Genomic DNA, 21847 nt, shown 5'->3' with positions numbered 1-21847 from the left:
TATGTTTTGTATTTTATTTTTATCAACATGTATGATTTTTTTTTGTGTAAACATGCACTTATTTATATATTTTATAATAAATTTATTCAAAAAAATACAAATTCGTCTAGTCCACCTATTCGTCTGTCTAAGCACTAAGCATCAGCTTGCCTCTCAGATTAGCACCTAATGTTTTATAGAACCATAGGTAGAGGACGATGGATGGAGAAGGAGAGAGATGGATGGCTGGGTAATTTTTTTGGTAAAGAGAGAAGAGTCATGTTTGGTTAGTAGAATAATTCATGTTTAGCTTAGAGTAATAAAGCTGTTTAGTTATGTTTACTTACGGCTTAGTATGTTGGGTACTCACTAGGGAGTATTTTTCATTTTGTAACTTCAAACATTTTCCAAAAAAGAGCTCCATAAAAATTGGGGTTCGGTCATTTAGTACTATTTTTTAGTGGTATTTTTCTTTATTTGTAAGTGAGAGATTTTAGGTTCGATTATCGATAAAAATGAATTTGAACTATATTATAACTTTAGCAGTTAGATCAAATTTCAAAGACTCAAATTCATTAATTGAGTGAGTTTAGTGGAAGGGATTTGAAGATTCCTCCTCTAGTTGAGATATTATGATTTGTTAAAAAAAATTAAAATTGGGGTTCGGACTTGGCCGTTGGTTGGTGGGGAAAAGTTTTCTTAGGGATCGTATAGATTTCGTAGTCGGGACAGTTCATCGTACCGTTGTGGCAGTGAAAGTCGACACACGCAGATCCCACGTCATCAATTTCTGCCTTCTCAGTTTTCGGAAAAACCATCCGCTACGGCACAAGCATACCAAGACAACTACCAGCTTCCGTTTGTTTCCATGGAAACTAAAACTTTCTCGCCCAACTTTCTCGAGAAAATTCTACGCAGCAAAAATTGAAAAGAAAAAAAGCTAATCGTCGTGGCCCGAAGAAAACCATGACGACGTTGATCAGAAAAGCGTGGGAGTTGGTGTCGAGCCGCACGTTTTCAAGTTCAGAGTCAACGTCGTCGTCGTCTTCTTCGAGCTCGCCGTCGGCGACGGCAGGTTCCGGGGCGTTCAATCGGCTGCCGACGGACCTAATGATGAAAATCGTGAGACTAGTGGGGCCTAAGGAAGCGGCGAAGTTGAGCGTCGTATGCAGAGCGTGGCGGTGCGTCGTATCCGAGAACGAGCTGTGGATTTTCTTTCTGCAGAAGCAGGAGGAGGAGACTTATTGGGAATCCTTTGTTTTCTCGGAAACCCATTTGAGATTCGGATACCCACTTCAGTATGTTCAATATCAAGCATTTCCCACTTCTCAATTTTTATTTATTTAATCTGCTCAGCTGAAAAATCCCACTTTGGGATTCAATTTTGACGTCTTTGTTATGCATTTAAATTTAAATAATTTTGAATTCAAAGTAGTGTTAAATGATTGAGAGTTTACTGAGAAATGTAAAGTTCAAGACTTGGTAGCAGCTCAGTTCATAAGTTCTAAAGTCTATATTTATCGATCAAATGATTTTTTTAGTTTAAATTATTATTAGTGCCAGTAAAGGTTGGAATTTTTCACTGACAGAGATTTTTCATTTTTGGCAAAGCTGTGTCAAGGTGTGATTTTTAAGTGGTCGAACATAAAGAATGTCAGAATTGTGAAAGGGATTTTAATTGGTTGTACTTGTTCGTTGTGATAGTCGAGTGTTAGTATCTTGGAGAAAACGTTACACCATTGTTTTGGTGAGGAAACCATGGACTTGTCCACTGAATTTGTTCTTTAATGCCGAAATAATGTATATGCTGCTCAGTGCTTGTCATTGAGTTTAATGGTCGAGCTAATTCAAACGTAATTTTTATTGTAGAACATTCTCGGGCGAGAGTCCCCAATTGTCCTATATGGGTATTTATAGTCAACGAGTTCAAGTTCCTGGTTCTGCTATCATTGACGGTGAGTGTCTCTAACCTCCACACACATTAACAATTTATTATGTTTGAGAATGCTGACATAATTTTTCACTTGTTAATCCAAATATTGAAAGCATATCTTCATTTCTGTGGTATTTTGTTAAGAAGCTTGTAAACAATAGCTATTCAATGTTTTGGTATCACTATTATCTACCATCCATAGTGATATACGTAGAGTTATGATTTTGTTTTTGTTAGCAAACTTTGGACTTTATCTAGTTCGACATAAACTATTCCCTCATTTTCTCTTTACATTTGTTGGGAAGGGGGCTCTGGCTATTGCAAGTTTGGCTGGAGCAAATATGCATGTCCATCGGGCCGGTCAGCAACTTTTTTGGTGAGATGTTTATTTGAGCTCACAGCCAAGAAGTTCTTTTGCATATAACTTCCATTCCACATGATTGTTAGATTGTTTCAATCTATCTTTCACTTTTAATTCCATACTTTGGGTTTTTCTTGCCATGCTTGCAGGAATTTGGTAATGTTGAGTCGCCGATGTACTCTAGACTCCACCATTTTTTTGTGACTATTTATAGCAGGTGTGCTATTCTATCATTTTAGTTTTCATTATTTTGATGTATTAGTCAAGCAACTTCATAGTTAAAGAAGCTTGTGGCTGTTCTTCTTGATGCAATCCTCTTTCTCTTAGTTAATTACATATATTTCTTTATTCAATCTGCATTTCAGTGACTTAAATACAAGTTAGCACATTTAAGATACTTTTCTGCTAAAATTTCATTTTAAAAGTAAAGAAGAAACTGCACTGCCTTCATTATCATGTGGAACACTGGTTTACATCGATGCCTTTGAATCTTAGATAGCAGGTATAGCTGATATGTGATTGTGTTTCTTCTTAGGATGCAGGTGAAACCATCTTCGCAGCCCGTGGTTTTGTCTATACCTATTTGCCATTATGATGGTGAGTTGCTACCCTAGAGTTATAACTTGGATTGGTTGCATCAATTGTCTTTGTCTTGTTATCCTTCACAAGGTATTGTCTTCATCCTCCTAATGTGCTATTTTTTCCTTATTTTTGTTCTAGATACTGAATCTGCAAAAGCATCGAGACGGCAGCTCAAAGAAGCTATGTACAGAGTACTTTTTGACATGAATGTCCCTGCTGTCTGTGCCATTAATCAGGTAAACTGTTCTCCTTCCCCTCCATAATAATATATATGCTGTCCATAAACCATATGGAAGAAGGGACCTAATGCGTTGCAATCATGCAAAGTTGTCACTTCATCTGGAACTGCATCTCTCAGTGTATAAATGGTTTGTTTGAGTCTCGGTCCAGTATTCATTGTCTGCTTTTGAAACTGTAGGCAACTTTAGCTTTGTATGCAGCAAGAAAAACTTCAGGGATTGTTGTAAACATCGGTTTCCAAGTCACTTCTATTGTTCCAAGTAAGCTATCCTACGTTCCATCTTCCTCATGATTTCAGAATTATTAACTGCTGAAAAAAGGATTTGTGGTCACACTTGATGCTTTCGTAGGGACTGTGCATAGTTTCTCATTTACAACACACTTTACAATTGTGTTGTAAATTTTTTTTCTTCACAGTTACTCAAATGTTGGTTTACATCTCATTTTTTAGCTGGCAATCTGGCATTGTGTGGCTTTTTTTACTTTCACTCCTTTAGATATTCTTTGCAAAAATTCTTCCACTATTTTTTGTTAAGAATCTTCCACAGTACTTTTCAGTTCCAATAAATATTTTTCTTTCTTTGTTTGTGGTGATGCTGTTTTTTTACACTTTTTGTTGCTTGGGACTCTTGAAATTTTGTACTTAAAGCGATACTATTGTGTTTACAGTTCTAAATGGTAAAGTAATGCGCAAGGTGGGTGTGGAGGTTATGGGATTGGGAGCACTGAAGCTTACAGGGTTCCTTAGGGAGCTATTGCACAGGAACAATATCAATTTTGACTCACTGTACACTGTTCAGACTGTGAAAGAGGTATAGCTGTTATCCTTTCATGGTGCAGGCTGTGGTCATTGAGTTTTTATCGGATTTTTGTCACAAATGGTCCCTGAAATTGGCCCGGCCCATCAAGGTGGTCCTTGAAAATGAAAATCAATCAATGGAGTTCCTGAAAATGAGTGTTGTAAATCAATGTGTTCATTCCGTCACAATTTCGTTAAAAATTATATTAAGTGCTGACGTGGCACTTAAATGGATCCCACAAATTTATTAAAATATTATTTTGGGAATTAAAAAATTTAAATATTAAAAAACAATTTTTAGTTTTTATAATTAAAAACTTGAAACATAAAAAATATGAAAAAGGAGATGATTGAACACTGTTCATCATCTTCTTCCCATCCCAACCTCCCACTACAGTCCCCATCCCACACCACCCCTCCCACTCTCTGGGTGGAGTGCCGTCGTCGGAATTGTGGCCGGGTTACTGGGTTATTTGAAAGATCCTGGCCGCACACATGGTGGCCATTGGATTTTCCCACCCTGTTCCTCCACCTTCGTGTGGCGAACCTTAGACGGCCTCCTAGCCAGTTTCGCCGTCATAGAAACGGGTACCGGAACAATCCCATGGACAAAGTTCAAGAATCTCAGGAAATTTTCAAGAACCTAGAAATCTAACCCATTTTCTTCAACGAAACGCCATTTTCTTCACAAAATATCTAACTCAAAAATCTTCCGGAACCAATAATCTCAGAAAATTTCAAGAACCAAGATGAAAAAACACTAAATCAAGCTAAAAACGAGGAAATTTCAAGAAATTAAGAACAAGAAATGTCAAGAATTTAAAATATAAAAACTTAAAAAAAAATTATTCTCACGGGAAGAAGATGATGAACAGTGTTCAATCATCTTCTTCTTTTGTTATTATTTAAATATATTTATTTTATTTTTTATATTTAAATATTTTTAATTCACAAAATAATATTTTATTAAATTTGTGGGACCCATTTAAGTGCCACGTCAGCACTTAACATAATTTTTAACGGAATTGTGACAGAATGACCACATTGATTTGCGACACTCATTTTCAAGAACTACATTGATTGATTTTCAATTTCATGGACCACCTTGATGGGGTGGGTCAATTTCAAGAACCATTTGTGACAAAAACCCATTTTTATCGGTATAGAATACTGTCCATCAGTGTTAATGCACATTAACCAGTAGCATGCCACAATTCTTTATAAGAGGATGGTTTCCAGTTCTAGTTTTTGTTCTTTCTTCTCATGTCATAGTCGTATATGGAAGTTTATTGGTCGAATGATAAATAGGAAGTTACCAAGTGAGCTCAACACCATGGGGCAAGAAGTTCAGTTTGCCCCATGGTTTACTGGTTGAAATATTGAATTGTGGAAGCTTAGAAACAAAGTGTATTCGTTAGTATGGTAAATCATGGAAGAAAGAATTTTCAATTTCATGTCTCACTGGTTGACTTTATTCAGAAACTATGTTACGTTGCTGAGGATTATGAAGCTGAGCTATCTAAAAATACACAAGCTTCATTTGTATCTGGTGGAGAAGAATGTTTTACTGTTTCAAAAGAGCGGTTTCAAACAGGAGAGATCTTATTCCAGCCACAGCTTGCAGGACTGTAAGTACCACTGGAAAGTTTTAGATTTATTGCTCTATGTTTTTCTCTCCTCATCTCCCTTTCCCCATTTTGAGAACCAGTAAATTCTCTAGCACCCATTTCATAAGCAAGTATCAACTCTGTGTTGTATGCATCAAATTAGCGCCTATGATTGGTGTCTGATCTCGAGCATGTCGTTTAAAATCGTTGATAATCTTTTATGTCCTGATTTCACCAGTAGCTTAGAACTTCAAGGGGAAATTTTATTTGAAACTTAATAGTATCATATTTTGTATAGGGATACCATGAGCTTGCATCAGGCTGTTGCTCTTTGTATGGAACATTGCCATTCGGCAGAACTAACAGGAGACAATGCTTGGTTCAAGACAGTAGTTTTGTCAGGAGGCACTGCATGTTTACCAGGACTCGCAGGCATCATTCAAATACGAGAAACTTTTCCGTGTCTTTTTTTTTTATAATGGAATATGAATTTGAAATCTTACTAACAAACTCTTATCTTTTATCTTTTGATATTTTTATATTCAGGAAGGTTAGAGAAGGAATTACACGGAGTTCTCCCTCCATATCTGTCTGATGGAATCACAGTCATTCCCCCTCCATATGGTGCAGATACAGCATGGTTTGGGGCCAAGATCATCGGCAATGTAAGCTCTGTCACTATCTGTATCGAAGTGTTTGGATTTACGACTCAAACATATGACATTTCATATATCGACATTGCAAAACATCTTTCAAAAACCCCGTCTTTGAAGAACATATAGATTTCGTCAACTATGATCATATAATCTCTTTACAACTTTCATATTGCAAGTCATCCATACATTTTCAGTTTCAGAACAATATCACATATCTGGCTTTCTTCAAGTGACTTGTGGAGTAAGTTTTATGGCAGAGTCTCACATTTTATTTGCTGTAATTTACCCGGTAATAATGCAGCTGAGCACCTTCCCTGGTCCTTGGTGCGTGACAAAGAAGCAGTTCCGGTACAAGTCCAGAATCAAGCTTATGTGGTGAAAAATGATCTGGTTTATGCTCAGAAACTGCGGACCCCACTTAGCGGGATAAGACTTTTTCGTTCTTGTTGTATATTCGAGCACTGCCGTAGCCTGTATGTGATATGATGGTGGACCACGCAAGGTACATAGAGCAGATAGGTTGTTTTCAAGAACAAATCGAAACTGGAATTATTTATTTGTAGCTATAAATATAATCGTCCTTGAATCAATGGACCTCACTTAATGGGATAAGATTTTGTTGTTATTATGTAATCGTCCTTGAATAAGAATTATACGATGTAGCTAATCTTACAATATTAAAAATAAAGCAAGCTTATATGTCACATTGAATGTACTCCCTGGGTGTAATATTTATATGCAAGAGTATTTCTTTGTTGTTTTGACAGGAGAATATTTTTGGACTAGTGTCGGGATTTTATAAAACGGTAAAATGTGGTTTCCTTAGCATTTTTCTTTTATTTGTGCAGTTTCATAAAGTTGAAATTAGTCAATAAGTCGAGACACTAAACAAAAAAGACGCTTTGTCCTTCGATTTCTTTGATTGATCATATGCTTTACCATTAAAGTGGGGTAATCAATGAGATGGTGGCGAGCAAAAATGTACTTTAATTTGTATGATATTCTTATTTTATTATACCATAAATTTGGACCACACATTAAGCTAAGAATCTACTTTCTTTTTTTTTTTTTTTTTTTGGGACAAATAGGTAAGAATCTACTTAATTACATAGTACGATAATACAAGTAGTCTTTTGTTTCCTAACACATTATGCCCTTTAAAAGATTAAACGAAGAAGATAACGCTTTGTGCGTGTGAGGAAATTGTGATGATAAACCCTTGTTCAGCAGGTCAAATTTTTTTAGTTTGATTCTTACAAGTAGGAATAAAACGCATTACCTGTTGACTGAAAACCCATACCCTCCCACGCATCCCTCTGTCATTCTCTCCTCACTAATCCTGTGTACTAACCCATTCAGTAATCTTCCTCTTGTATGCATCCCTTCCAATCACTGGTCCTTCTGGTAGATAGGAACTTGGTGACATATGCCATGCCTTAGTAGACGATGTCACCACATTTAAACCAAGTTGGTTTTTCCGTTCTGATATCTCATGTATTCGACTAATAATCTTCTTTATTTCCAAGTCCATGTTACAATTAAATTTGACATCAGAAAACAACCACCATACCTTGCTAGTGGTAGCCCAATGTTTCTCCTTTATTTGGTGTCGCAACATTTCAGTTGAAAACTTGTCCAATATGTCTTCTACATCATAAGCCAAGTATCTGATACCATCTAACCACAATTTCACTGCTTGGCTAGCATATGCCACCAAGTTCCTATCTACCAGAAGGACCAGTGATTGGAAGGGATGCAGACAAGAGGAAGATTACTGACTTGCTGTTGAAAGAAGCACCTCCTATCATTAACTTTCATGTAGTTGGTATGCCTGGGGTGGGAAAGACAACACTTGCAAGACATGTTTATTGTGATGATGCAATGAAAGATTTTAACCCAAAAGTATGGGTATCAGTGTCGGATGACTTCAATCTTGAAAGAGTGACAAAGGCAATTCTTGAATCTGCCACATCTGGTCCGATGGCCGAATTCAAGGAATTCAACAAGGTTCGAGAAAGTTTGAGTAAGGAATTAAGCGGCAAAAAGTTTCTAATTGTTCTAGACGATGTTTGGAATACATGTGTATGATTTGTGGACAAAATTACAGTCTCCTTTTCATGTTGGAGCATTAGGAAGTACGATAGTTGTGACAACACGCGATGCAAATGTTGCAAAGATGATGGGTTCCACTGTCTATCAATTGGATTGCATATCAGATGATCAATGTTGGAAAGTCTTTGAGCATTATTCCCTCTTGGACATTACCAACAATAGGCCGCAAAATTTTGGGTTGGTTAAGAAGAAAATTGTTGCAAAATGCAGCGGATTGTCCTTGGCTGCAAGGACTCTTGGTGGTCTTCTACGCTGTAAACAAGTAGAAGAATGGGAGGAAATCTTAAACAACAAGATGTGGAGTCTATCAGATAATAGTGCCATTCTCCCAGTATTAAAATTGAGCTATCACTATCTCCCTTCGAGTTTGAAACGATGCTTTGCCTATTGTTCCCTACTTCCGAATGACTATGAATTTGGGGAGAAGCAGTTGATCCTTCTATGGGTTGCAGAGGGTTTGGTTCAACAACAACCAGAGGACAAGAAACAATTTGAAGATACAGGCAGTGATTATTTTCAAGAGCTATTGTCTAGGTCGTTATTTCAAAAGGCAAGCAAAGGCAATGACAAATATGTAATATGTCTTATGTCAGTGGTGTGTATGATGGTGTTAAAAAATTTGAGGCCATCTCCAGAGTTTAACATTTGAGGACATTCCTACCGTTTTCACAATCTTGTGGAAACAATCTAACTCGTACGGTTACATTTGATCTATTGCCAAAATTGCGAATCTTACGAGTGCTTTCATTGAATGGCTATGGAATAACTGAGCTTCCCAATTCTATTGGTAAATTGTGGAATCTACGGTATCTTGACCTTTCTTACACACAAATAAAGAGTTTGCCTACATCAATAACAACTCTTTGCAATTTGCAGACATTGTTGTTAGAAAATTGTTATAATTTGAAGGTATTACCTGTAGACATGAGTAATCTAATTAGTCTGCGACATCTCCACATTTCCAAAATATGTTTGTTGGAAGGAATGCCTCCACATTTAGGTCGACTGACGAATTTGCAATCCTTGCCGTATTTTGTGGTGGGTAAAGGTAGTGATCAGCCTGGGATAAGAGAGATAGGGTCCCTACTGCATCTTCGATGGACATTGTGCCTCTCAAGATTGGAGAACGTGAAGGATGGTGAGGATGGTAGCAGGGCCAATTTAATAGGCAAGGAAAGGCTTGATTCATTGGAGCTGAAATGGTCTTATTTGAGCGGATTGAGAGAAATGGAGTTGGGCGTGCTTGACATGTTACAACCTCCTAAAATTCTCAAAGAGCTCACCATCAAGTGTTATGCTGGATTGAAATTTTCTTTGTGGATTGGAGATCCTCTGTTCTCTAACATGGTGCGTGTGAGCTTATACAATTGTTCTAATTGTCATCTCTTGCCACCAGTTGGACAGTTGCCTTGCCTTAAAGAACTTTATATCACGGGAATGTTTGCAGTGGAAGTTGTTGGTCCCGAATTCTATGGAGAGGGTAGCTTGCCCTTTCGAGTATTAGAGATTCTCAAGTGTTCGGATATGAAGCACTGGGAGAAATGGCTGCCTTTCGATCAGGATATGAGTAGTGGTGTTTTCCCTAGCCTAAAATTTCTTTCAATCCAAATGTGCCCTAAACTGGGGGGTGAGTTGCCGAAGAAACTTAATTCGTTAACGACACTTGAGATTGTTAGATGCGAGGAATTGGTGGTTGCAGTTGCCAACTATGAACAAGTGAGAGAATTAAAGATCGTCGGTTGCAAAGCGCTGGTACATTCAACAACTGTGGTTGACTTGAAGTTATTAGAGACCTTGTGCCTCTCAAATATTTTGGAGCTGCGGTTGCAAGCAGGGGGATTTACGAAACGATTAGGCAAGATTAAGGAGTTGACGATTCTTAGTTATGAGCAGTTGACGGCTTCATTGAAAAATGAGGATAGATGTCTCCCTCACCTGATTTCTCATGTTCGTTTGGTTGTTGAAGACAACTCTGCCCTTGTTGAAGATCTTGGAAAAGAATTGGAGGGGTTGCTGCAGGTTCCCATATTAGCTTGTAAGCTTGAATATCTGGAAATAAACAAATGTGAACGTCTTTCGAAGCTGCCGAAGGGGCTGCATCAATTGTCATCTCTTCAGGAGCTTCACATACGGCATTGTTCACGTCTAGTTTCTTTTCCAGATGTTGGCCTGCCACCTTCTCTTACAGTCTTGAAGATTACGCAATGCGACTCTCTGATGTATATTTCAAAATATCAAATTCCCCGAAATCTGACAAGAATACATATATCGTGGTGTAGAAGTTCGAAATCATTAGTGGAGGAGAAGGAGCATGTTGGTTCTTCTTCGTCTTCTTTTTCTCTCTGTCTTGAGCACTTGGAGATATCTGTTTGTCCATCTCTGACATCGTTATCATTGAGAGGCCAGCTTTACAGGGCGCTTAAACACCTTGAGATATTCACCTGTGAGTGACTGTAAACGGGTCGGGTTTATTGGGTTTGAATCGGGTTGAATCCGACCCGTTAAGTTAACGGATCATCCGAATCCAACCCGTTAAGCTAACGGGTCACTCGAATCCGACCCGTTAAGCTAACGGGTCATCCGTTTCATCCGTTATCACCCGTTAACAATTATTTTTTTTTTTTTTTGCATAAAGTTTATTTTTTGTTATCAAGACTTTACTAAAATTACTAAAATTACTAAAATATCCTCAACTAACGGGTGCTAACGGGTGTTAACGGGTCCTAACGGGTCTAACGGGTTGATCCAAAGTGACCCGTTATTTAACGGGTTCACCCGTTAGCGACCCGACCCGTTAAGCATCCACCCAAATACAAATATTAACGGGTTAGGTCGGGTCGGATTAACAGGTTGGGTCCAAAATGCCAGGCCTACCTGTGAGCAGCTAGAGTTAATAGCACCAGACGGGTTCTTCCGCGACAATACTAATAATTCTCTTGAATATATTAGTATTGGCAGTTGTCAAAATCTGAAATCCTTGCCGGAGGGCCTATGCCACCTCTCCAATCTTCAAGCTTTTATGGTTTCCAACTGTGCAAGTCTTGTTTCCATCCCGAGACTGAGTTGGGGGAGAAGAGCCTCCAATCTTAAAGAGATCAGAATCACCGGCTACGAAAAATTGGTGGTGTTACCGGAAGACATTCACAATCTCGCGTCTCTTCAGGAATTGGAGATTGACTTCTTGGAAGGTTTGACTTCCTTTCCCCCCAACCTGACTTCACTTCAAGTTTATGAAGTCAAGAGTTGTAAGAAGCTCTAGGAGTAGGAATTGCACAAACTCACCTCTCTCAAAAAGTTGTTGATCCTAAGTGAAGATCCAGACGTGGTGTCGTTTCCGCCCCACGGGAAGTAGGAGATGGAGATGCTGCTCCCCAAATCTCTCACTGAGCTCACAATTTCTGGCTTCCCAAATCTGAAGAAATTCAGCAAGAGCATTCACTTCCTCACCTCTCTTCAGACTCTGAAGCTCTTTGCTTGCCCAAAGCTAGCATCCATTCCAGAGGAGGGCCTGCCTCTTTCACTTACGCAATTTACGATGGACAAGTGTCCTCTACTAGAAGAGAGATGTCAACCTGGAAAAGGACGATATTGGCCCAAAATATCCCACATTCCTTGCCTGAACGTATAGATCATACAAGGTCTGAAGCAAGCTCCAGGTACTTCCAGTTTCGAGTGTCCTGGTCATTGGTGCGTACATGCGTGACACATGAACCAGTTCTGGCACAAGTCCAGAATTGTGCTTATGAAGGCACTATGGGTAAGTAACTTTCTGATAACCTCCTCCCTCAGAGAGCAGAGAGAGGAACATGCATAAACTGGAAGTACATTTATCATTGCATATGATATAGTTTGTGATCATCCCAGAATATATATGTATGAATTCTATCATGTACCAGATTTTTCAATAAATTGTGAATATATACAGCTATCTTACATTTCAAGATCATGAATGAATCGAATATTTTACAAGTCTTTCGTGCAGTGGTAAATGCTCTTATTAATTTGCGCTAATAACCAACTATAGTCATGATGTGGCATCTTCATCTTTATTGCGATCTTCCAACATAAAGAATGGAGTTCCAATTTCGGTTTCATCAATGACCAACAATCTATGAACCGTGACCCACATGTTGTAGATTTCTTTGTGCCTGCTATGATGAATAGTCCCCGCTACAAACTCATGGACGACGCCATCTATTTCGATGAAGCTGATCCCACGAGTAGTCTCCAAATCGTTGTCTCCGATGAGCTTCTGAATTTCAGTTGCACTTTCCTTTTCTCCAGTATTGGCAAACATAATCCCTGCTAGTTTGTATCTGTCACCAGACATTGGTTCCAGTTCAGTCAAGTGCTTGAATGCAAGGTTCCCTCTCCTCAGGTCACCATGCGTCCGACAAGCGCCAAGCAACGCACCCCAGATAACTGAATTGGGGTTTTCCGGCATTGACATGATGAGCTCTTCCGCCTCTTCTAGCCGCCCGGCACGGCCGAGAAGGTCGACCATGCATCCATAATGTTCAATGGATGGTCTTATCCCATAGTCATGCACCATTTTGTAAAAGTACTCGTATCCCATTTCGACACGCCCGGCATGGGAACAAGCAGATAAAATAGCCACAAAAATGACTTCGTTCGGATACATTCCGTTCGCGACCATTTCATCAAACAGTTCGAAACATTTCTCGGCATCCCCATGTATGGCAAAACCAGAAATCATAGCTCCCCAAGTAACTGTATCTTTTTGTGACATCTTCCGAAAGATTTCGTAACCGTGTTCAATGCTGCCACATTTGGCATACATGTCTATGAGAGCAGTGCCAAGAGTCACACTAATCTTAGCCCCGATTTTATCGGCATATGTATGTATCCATTTCCCTTGATCTAGAGCTCCCAAATGAGCACAGGCAGACAATGAGCTCACTAGGGTCGATTCGTTTGCAGAAACCTTCAAAATCATCGTCATTTTTTGGAAAATCCCTAATGCATCTGCATACATACCGTTCTTTGTGTACCCTCCTATCATTGCGCTCCAAGATGCATCATCTTTTGCCACCATGTTATCAAACATTGCTCTAGCCTTCTCTACTCGACCCCATCTAAGGTACCCCGAAATTAAGGAGTTCTTTGCAAGCGTGTTTTCCTCGGAGAACCCTGCGAGTACTTGTTCTGCGCAATCCAAACTGTCTGTTGAACTCGAGTACATGTGTATTAGTGAGCTGTGAACGTGAGTATCCATAGCTATCCCGGCCTTAACTATCCGGCAATGCACTTGTCTGCCTTCAAAGACTGCATTCAGTTGGGAGCATGCTTTAAGAACAAAGGTGTAAGTGTAATTGTCTGGTTTCAATCTATCTAGTAAAAGCTTGTTATACAATAACAACGAGTGATATGGGGACTTAACCAAAATTAATCCTCTGATCATGTTGTTGTAGGCAAATACATCAGGATAAGATATTCTATCGAAAATCGACAAGGCGTGGTGAATTTGCGAAATTATCACGTAGGACTGGAGAAGCCTACCGGCGTTTAGAGGGCGGTCAAGGAGGCCGGATACAACCAACTGAGCGTGCACCTGTCTCACTTCTTGGAAGTTGCAGCACATTTGAAGCAAAACCAGAGTGGTTGGCATTCTCACTGCGATTTTCGGAGAGAAGGATGGCAGGTTGTTATGATTGAGAAGAGACGGAGGAGCGAGAGCAGCCATGTAAGGCAGCAGCGAGCGAAATGAGAGCAGCCCAAACTGGGAAGACACGGTTGTGGGATGTAATGCTAATGGTTATTGCAGATATTTCGAGCCACAGAAACCAAAAAAATGTCCAAAGCAAACAGATAATATGAAGATAATTGCATCTGGGTGGTCCACACATTACCAAATCCAGCTCATTTTACACAGATCATTCAACGTGCATATTATAGCTGTCAAGGTAGTGCACAAAAGGACTTACAAATATTACAAATTACGAATGCCACCCACAGAGTGATAATATTTAATTTAATTAAATAGAAAGTATCTTCTAGCTCTAGCACTTGCGGAAGAAACATGGATGGAAGCCTGATGAATGAAAAAATTGTAAACGTTCTCACGCCATAAGAATATACTAATTGGTGGAAAATGGTCAGGAAATTCATAGTAACCGGAACAACAACGCTAGGATGCCGGCGGTTAGCATTAGCAACGGAGATGGATAGCTTGTGGTATGAGCCCCATTTACATCCTTGGCCACCTCCGTAGATGGTGGTAAGGCAGGGCATTCCAGACCTTCCTTTCCTTCGTGGCACTCATTGGCGAAAAGTCCAGGTGGGTACTTTCCGTAGAGGTTAATGTAGCTGAACATAATTGAAGCGCATTCGTTTGTCAAGTCATTAAGCACATCTGCATAAGGGCAAGCCAATTCCTTGAATGCATCACAACACTGTTTAGCAGGGTATCGGGGTCCTTTGCATTGGGTTGTGATAGTAGTGTAGTTCAAAAACTCAAAGTTCACTGGACAACCTGCAGATAGCAGAAGCCAAAATTTCAACAGACTAAGTTATTTACTTCCTATATAGATCTACCGAAAGAAAATGGGTCCAAACAAGCGTTAAGTTTCTATGTGATGCAGAACCGAAAAGAGACATGGTGTGACAACATAAGCTTCCAAGTTCATATACCAAAACCCAACTTCTCTTTTTTATGATCCATCCTAAACATGCTTCTATCCTTCGAGGTCTCTCAAAGGAACAAAACATAAGCTCCTTCTACCTATAATTCCCAAATCAATGGAAAAAGTAGAGAGGGGCACCAAATAGCAACACTACTTTCCAACTATCATGCGGAATATTGGGCAATCCAATGGTACAAAAGGCTTCAAGGAGAAGACAATACACGCAGCACAATCAAATTGCAGAATGTTTATGCATCGATTTCTTGGCTTCAAATTGAAGCCCGATCTAAAGCTCCTCTATTTTCTTTTTCCCCGTACGCGCGAGTTAAAAAGTAAACTAAATATCAGAATATCAAATCCTATGTAAGCAGATATATGATGAACCATCAACCACCTACTGAATACTAAATTTCGATTTCACTTCGTCAATTAATTTCTCAAAACAAGTTTGATGTGGACTTAACAAACCCAAAACTCAAAATTATAGAAAAGATAAGTCCTTGATCACTAGTGGGGTTATCCTAATTAAGCCCAATCCATCACCCTCCATTAACAGATCATAGCTCACAAACAACACACACACTCGATACGCTTTCATCCTCCAACTCAGTAAAATTGCAGCAAGAAAAATCAATCAAATGGGCATTTTCCAAAAATAGAAACAATCACCTCTCCACCTTTTAGCACTGCATTTCAATCTCTAGAGTAAAAAATTTATGATATCAACAACGAAAGAACATATTTTTCAGAAAAGGGTGCGAAGGAAATAACCTTTCTTGGCCTGCAGCAAGTGCCGGCCGACAGAAGCCTGAGATTCAAAGACACCATCTGCAGCCACACACAGAAATCAAAAAGTTCAGAGCTTTGCTAAATCTAAGCTTATTTGAATCAAAACCCAGCAAAATTACAACATATAAATACATATATAGAATTTCAGATGTTAAATTGGGCAGTACCTGAAATGAAAGTTGGAGAGGAAGAAGCAGGCAGACCCAGAAAAAGGAAGAGGAAAACAATGAAAAAGCAGAAGCAGAAGCTCTGATGAAACACCATACTTTCTGGGTTTTCGGAGAGCACAAATGGGAACCCAAGTCAGGGATCAAAGATCTCTCTTTATTGTCTATAAAGCTCCCTTGTTATTTATTTATTTACCTTAGAATTTAGATAAAGCTACAGCTGCTTGAAAACGTGGACTAATGGAGTACAGCGGGTAATGCGATAACTGGAAAAGGATCCTCTCCGGATCCTCCTTGTATCCTCAACCCCTTCCCTCTTGGCCTATTTTTGTTATCACTTTCTTTATTTTACATAATGTCAAGAGATTAAATTTATAAATAAAATTTTAAAATAAAGGACATAAAAGTTGACGATTGATTTTTTACTTTTTTTTTCTTTTTTTTTTTAAACGGTATATTTTGTTAGATTAAGTGTAGATTAGCCACTGACGGTTGATTTTTTACTTAAACGTTGATAAATGTGCTCATTCTTATCTGACACATCATTTAGTTTGTAAATTTTGTCTCTCTAATATTACTCTTTTGCACAATCAACGTATCATTTTATCCCTTGTATTTATCTTTCGTTTTTCATATTACCTCATTTCGTCAATTGAGTTTAAAACAACACTAGTTATAAAAGATTAAAAGCATAGAGTGCATGTCTTGTAGCCAATCCTAAGCATTTTTTATGTTTTATTGTTTTCGGCCAATGTTTATTTTTGTTTTTTAAATTTTTAAACAAGACAATATACTAAACTATTTTAATTTTTGAAAAAAAAAGATTTGAATTTGGTGCAAAGACGGACACGTTACTCTGACTTATTGCCAATTTCCATTCGATTTTAATGGTAATGGGCAGTGTTGTCTCTCCAATGCTTTTATCTTAATGGAAATGCGCGTTAACTCGACCCTTTCCAACCAAAATCCTGCTGTCACCACAAAGAAAATAATGTACTTATTGTGCCAATAGAATAATATGGTCCACCATGGTCAGTTCCTTGTCGCTACATTTGATATAATTATTAAGATAAATATTAGTTTACTACCTTTATGTTATGTGATTTTCAACATTTAGTACAAGTTTTTTTTGTCTTAGAGTCATACTTAAAGTGTTAATTTTGAGACAGTCTCATATATCCGTTAGTCAAACTGTTAAGTCTAACTGATGACATGGTGCCTATGTGGACAATGACTGAGTACCACGTGTCATTAAGGGATTCACATAGATGATTTTTTTTTTTTTTTTGGGAGAAGGGGTTCAAATTTTTTTTTTAAATTCAAAAAAAAAAAAAAAGCCCCGTGGACGTCAGAAGAAGAAGAAGAAAGGCAAGGTCTTTCTCTGCTTCACCGTTGCTAGATTGCACCACCTTCCCTTCTCTCCTCATTCCTCCCTTATCCCTCCATTCTCTCCTTTACACCAACCCACCAAACCCTCCTCTCCTCCAAGTTTTTTTTTTTTTTTCAGAGCTCCGCCGTTGAATCCTCCTCCAAGTTTCGCCTTTTCGCACAACATAGGTATTCTTCTCCTTCCTTCTTCGTCTTCTGAAATTGTTATCAATTCTAGGGTTTGCTTCGTTCGTGGTTTACCTGTAAATCGATAGACCCCCCTTCCTTCTCTCCTCTGCAAATCAGTCGAATCCAACGAGAATTGCCACTTCTAAAACGAAAAGGGATTCAATTTGGTTTCACAATTGGATTTGGGGATTTAGGGTTTTGCAAGTGCAGTCATTGAAAAAGATGGAATTTTGGTTTTCTGGGAAGTAAGTACAAGAACAGGGTTTTATAGAAAGAGAGAGAAATAGGGTTTTAGAGTGACTGTCGCAACAAGTCGAGGGCTTCGACAGTGAGGATAGGTTGGAAATTGTCCGACAAGAACTTGGCGACGCTGAGAGACTCGAAACCGCACGAAAATAACCCAAAACGGAATCGAGGCGGAGCATTGTCTCGGACATCCCGGAGGGAAGGTAGAGCCCCGATTTCCTGGTTTGAGGTGACTCCATTGCTGGGTTCTATTGGATGCGGTTCTTGGTTGCTTGGAGGAAGAGTTGTTGGGTCTGAAGAATGTGATGATATCATATAGCTAATTGGTATAATTAATGGGGTTTTTGAATAGAGAAGGAGGAGGCCAAAGGAATATAGGAGAGAAGGGAGAGGGGTTGGGGGAGGTAGATGATTTTTTTTTGAATTTTTGAATTTTGTTTGAACCCCTTCTTCCAAAAAAAAAATTCCACGTGGACCCTTAATGACACGTGACATCCAATCATTGTTCACATAGGCACCACGTCATCAGTTAACAGCAGAGTTTGACTAACGGATGTATGAGACGGTCCCAAAATTATCACTTTAGGTATGACTCTAAGACGAAAAAAACTTGATGTACTAAATGTTGAAAACCACGAAACATAAGGGTAGTAAACTGATATTTACCCTAATTATTATGTTCGGGTATACAATTCATAAATGTCACCTTCTACGGACGCGTTTGGATATACTTTTAAAATAATTGAAAGCGCTTTTAGAAAAAATGTTTTTTGGTTCCAAAGTCACTTTAAATGCTTTCTGTTGTACTTTTATGTGCAAACGGAAGCAAATTCTAACAAAGTACCAATATCAACGTCGTAGGTGAAAGCTAAAACAAACAATCTCAAACTAACATGAGATTTACGTGGTTCGGCGTAAAGCCTACTCCACGGGCGAAGGGCAAGGAATTTCACTAAACAAACGGAGATTACAAAAGAGTGTTTAAACTCTCACAACTCAAATCCCACAAATTACAAACACTAAACCAAACGAGTAGAGAACCCAAAACTAATGGAGAATATTCTCCCAAATTGCTCTCTAACTCACAAACTCACAAATTGACTCTCACCAAATTGTCACACGAATGAGCCACACAAAATACATTAACCCTAAGGTCCTATTTATAGTGCATAGGACTTAGGTTACAATAGGAATCCTAATAGGAAATAAATCCAAATCCTAATCAAATAGGTAATTAACGAAATCTCTCCACTAAGGAAACTAACTAAGAAGTCAAAACCAAACCCAAATAGGACACCAAAACCAAATAGGTAACACAAACCTAATTTATTGCATCATCCTAATTTTGAGCCAAAAACCCAATACTTTCTACAAGAAATATCAGTTATGTGCTTCTTGCAGAAAGCACTTTAAGTGCTTCTTGTAGAAAGCACTTTAAGTGCTTCTTGTAGAAAGCACTTTAAGTGCTTTTCCAAGATTTATTAGCATTTTTACTAAAGATTGTTTCCAAAAAGATTTTCACCAAAAACGCTTTCAGTCATTTTAAAAGCACATCCAAATGAGCTCTACAACTTTTTGAGATTGAAACTTTTATAAAACTAATTTAACTTAATCACGACATCGTCTCAGGTTAATAATTATTTCTATTTCGGCCTCTGATCAATGACTTATGGTAAAAAAAAAGGAAAACTAATGAAAAGGGCTTGAAAACTTTGAGTTTTAATGATAAGGACAAAATAAAGGGTAAAGTGAATAGTACCAGGATTGACTTTTTAGTGTAAAAATATGGTTTTTCGTTAAAGTGAACAGTACCGGGAGCTTTTCGTTAAAGTTCCCTAAAAAAAAAACCAGGTTATTTCAATGCATGATGGCGCATGGAGCCGTATGGCGACATGTGGTGGCGCGTGGAACGGTGGATGTAGGTTGTTAGACACCGAATTTGATAGTTTGAGTCTCGTTTTTTCAATAATCTTCGTAGTTTTCAATTATTTTACCAACTAAAGATCTAGGGATTTCGAAGAGCGTGCTGAGTAGGGCGGTTATGATTATACAGTGTGTGAGTGAATTTTTACTTTTAAACTTAATTACGTATATTTGTTCAAAATCGATTTTATGTGATGCTTTTATATCATACTTTGCTTTTACTTAGATTATGCAAATGTTTTATGTGATGAGGAGGATGCGATTAATAATCTTGTGATGATAACCATAACTCTATTCTCTCACCATGCATTTAGATGTCGTCCATGATCTTGCACTTCCGAGAAAAAGAAAAATGCATAAATGAAAGTTCGAAATAAGGTGAGTACTCAAGTATTATCCAACTTAATACGTATCAAAGAAAATTACAAAGAGAATGAAATAAATGAATAACTAATCAACAATTGTGTACTGCAATTAATAAATCAATGAGCCTCAACTTCCAAACCATACAAAACCCTTCGAGACCAATCCAAATCTCTCAAATCTAAACTGCAGCCATCTTCCCCTAGCATGCTTCTGTGATACACATCTGTAAGCTTCCGAAACGTTTGCCAAGTCAGCAAACTATCAGAAGCAGCCTGATGACTCTTCCCAGCCACACGATCAACCCCAAGCTTGTTAGCCACTCTCTCTAATCCTCCATAAATCTCTCGAGAAACCCTAATCATGCTTTTGATGTCATACACATTTTTCCCAAAGTATATATCCATCATGTCCGTGAAAGTGTTTATGTCTTGCGGCAAACGATTGTGATTCAGCATCTTGATCAGGTACCCGAAATCGTAAGCGCTATGGAAAGTCACCCATGTCAACCGGGATTTCTTGGAGAACAGCAAAAATTTACGCCACAGCAAGGCGAAGTCGGAAGAACGAATACCCTTTTCCTTGTTCTCCATGAAATCGATTCCTTGGCTTTCAAGCAACCAAATCGAACTTGTATTCTGAAGGTCACGTTCTGTTGATGTTTAAGCCTTGCAGCTGCCTTGTGTTTGTTGTGTTCTGTTTCATTGTAATTCAAAGTCTCTTTTCTCTTAGTTTTGAAATGTAAGGCTAAGATTAAATCAAAGCCAATATGCTAAATGTATGTGTGTCTCATGGTATAACATCTCACTCATATGTGAGCATGTGAGATACACGTGAGTTTGTGTAATGGGAGAGGTAGTGCGCCTTCAAACGGCTATATCTTCCCCCACTCTACGTTTGTAGCTTTTTAATCATTTTCAGTCATAGCTGAATGAAATCAGAAAATGCACATAGCTCTTCATCTTCTTCGCATCTCCATTTTCGTTTTCGTTCTTGGTTGAAATCAAAATCTTTTTTATTTCTTCTTGGTTTTGTGCTCTGCTGTTCCATAGAACTCTAACATGGCCTCAGAGCCTAGTTCATCGCTTTAATCTGGGCGTGAATCTGTGTTTTCTGGGTTCTTCAGTGAATCGCTGAAGAATCGAGTTTCTTAAATCTTCAAATCGAAGATCTGTGTCTAACATGGCTGGATCAATGAGTTCTGAACTTCGTACTCCCATTTTCAATGGCGAGAACTATGAATTCTGGAATATCAGAATGCGAACCATTCTCAGGTCTCATGGACTTTGGGATCTTGTAGAGACTGGGTTTACTATCCCAGAGTCATCTACTGTGGTTGAGATAGCTGATGAAAAGAAGGAGAAGGATGCAGCTACTCAAATGTCAACAAACGTTGCGGAGATCATAATGAAGGATGCTAAGGCCCTTGGGTTGATTCAAGGAGCTGTGTCTGATCAGATTTTTCCCAGGATTTCTAATGAAGAAACCTCCAAATGAGCTTAGGATATCCTACAGCAAGAATTCAGAGGTGATAAACAGGTTAGAAATGTGAAATTACAAGGTTTACGCAAAGAGTTTGAGTATACTAGGATGAGAGATGATGAATCTTTGTCTGCATATCTTACTAAACTGTTTGACATCATGAATCAAATGAGGAGTTATGGTGAAGAACTATCTAGGGAGAGGGTTGTTCAAAAATTACTTATAAGCTTGCCTAGAAGTTATGACTCTATTTGTGCTGTGATTGAACACTAAAAGGATATTGAAACACTTGAAATCCAAGAAGTGGTTGCTTCTCTGAAGGGTTATGAACAAAGGCTTGATATGCATACTGATCACTCTACTGAAAAGGCATTTGCTAGTCTAAATGTTGGGTCTAAGTTTCAAAA

General features: G+C 38.5%; 4 protein-coding genes and 1 pseudogene across 5 annotated transcripts; 2 read left to right on the top strand and 3 right to left on the bottom strand.

The window, feature by feature from the left end:
* The first annotated feature begins 649 nt into the window (after positions 1-649).
* LOC103454824 (actin-related protein 8) lies at positions 650-6861 on the top strand. The gene is made up of 12 exons (XM_008394418.4): positions 650-1277; positions 1849-1934; positions 2218-2288; positions 2423-2490; positions 2809-2870; positions 2994-3091; positions 3274-3355; positions 3765-3907; positions 5374-5522; positions 5800-5933; positions 6048-6166; positions 6459-6861. The coding sequence occupies exons 1-12, from the start codon at positions 946-948 to the stop codon at positions 6534-6536; spliced, it is 1422 nt and encodes a 473-aa protein (XP_008392640.3). The 5' UTR covers positions 650-945; the 3' UTR covers positions 6537-6861.
* Positions 6862-8086: 1225 nt separating this feature from the next.
* LOC103417516 (putative disease resistance RPP13-like protein 1) lies at positions 8087-11528 on the top strand (annotated as a pseudogene).
* A 615-nt stretch (positions 11529-12143) lies between these two features.
* Positions 12144-14027, bottom strand: LOC103417507 (pentatricopeptide repeat-containing protein At2g20540-like). Of its 2 annotated transcripts, XM_070818114.1 has the most exons (2): positions 13790-14027; positions 12144-13555 (listed from the first exon to the last, which is right to left on the bottom strand). In XM_070818114.1, exons 1-2 carry the CDS (start codon positions 13971-13973, stop codon positions 12294-12296), a joined length of 1446 nt encoding a protein of 481 aa, XP_070674215.1. In that variant the 5' UTR covers positions 13974-14027; the 3' UTR covers positions 12144-12293. The 2 variants fall into 2 exon arrangements, with proteins under 2 accessions (XP_070674215.1, XP_008353912.3); XM_008355690.4 differs by having other exon boundaries at positions 12144-13973.
* Positions 14028-14099: 72 nt separating this feature from the next.
* LOC103417526 (GPI-anchored protein LLG1) lies at positions 14100-16219 on the bottom strand. The gene is made up of 3 exons (XM_008355707.4): positions 15870-16219; positions 15685-15741; positions 14100-14762 (listed from the first exon to the last, which is right to left on the bottom strand). Exons 1-3 carry the CDS (start codon positions 15964-15966, stop codon positions 14395-14397), a joined length of 522 nt encoding a protein of 173 aa, XP_008353929.2. The 5' UTR covers positions 15967-16219; the 3' UTR covers positions 14100-14394.
* Positions 16220-20077: 3858 nt separating this feature from the next.
* On the bottom strand, positions 20078-20551 carry LOC103417348 (probable CCR4-associated factor 1 homolog 11). Its single transcript, XM_070818651.1, has one exon. The coding sequence runs from the start codon at positions 20549-20551 to the stop codon at positions 20078-20080; it is 474 nt and encodes a 157-aa protein (XP_070674752.1).
* Between the last annotated feature and the right edge of the window lie 1296 nt (positions 20552-21847).

This window comes from Malus domestica, chromosome 03 (genome assembly GCF_042453785.1).
Source record: "Malus domestica chromosome 03, GDT2T_hap1".
Lineage (NCBI taxonomy): Eukaryota > Viridiplantae > Streptophyta > Magnoliopsida > Rosales > Rosaceae > Malus > Malus domestica.
This window is presented reverse-complemented; position numbering and strand designations above follow the sequence as displayed.

Excerpts from the sequence above, each read along its gene's own strand:
- LOC103454824 (XM_008394418.4), top strand. The coding sequence starts at position 946 with ATGACGACGTTGATCAGAAAAGCGTGGGAGTTGGTGTCGAGCCGCACG. Across the intron at positions 2,871-2,993 it reads ACCTATTTGCCATTATGATG|ATACTGAATCTGCAAAAGCA; the intron begins GTGAGTTGCTAC and ends TTTTTGTTCTAG. Across the intron at positions 3,908-5,373 it reads CTGTTCAGACTGTGAAAGAG|AAACTATGTTACGTTGCTGA; the intron begins GTATAGCTGTTA and ends GACTTTATTCAG.
- LOC103417507 (XM_008355690.4), bottom strand. The coding sequence starts at position 13,973 with ATGGCTGCTCTCGCTCCTCCGTCTCTTCTCAATCATAACAACCTGCCA.
- LOC103417526 (XM_008355707.4), bottom strand. The coding sequence starts at position 15,966 with ATGGTGTTTCATCAGAGCTTCTGCTTCTGCTTTTTCATTGTTTTCCTC. Across the intron at positions 15,742-15,869 it reads CTCTCCAACTTTCATTTCAG|ATGGTGTCTTTGAATCTCAG; the intron begins GTACTGCCCAAT and ends GTGTGGCTGCAG. Across the intron at positions 14,763-15,684 it reads CTTGCTGCAGGCCAAGAAAG|GTTGTCCAGTGAACTTTGAG; the intron begins GTTATTTCCTTC and ends TGCTATCTGCAG.
- LOC103417348 (XM_070818651.1), bottom strand. The coding sequence starts at position 20,551 with ATGGAGAACAAGGAAAAGGGTATTCGTTCTTCCGACTTCGCCTTGCTG.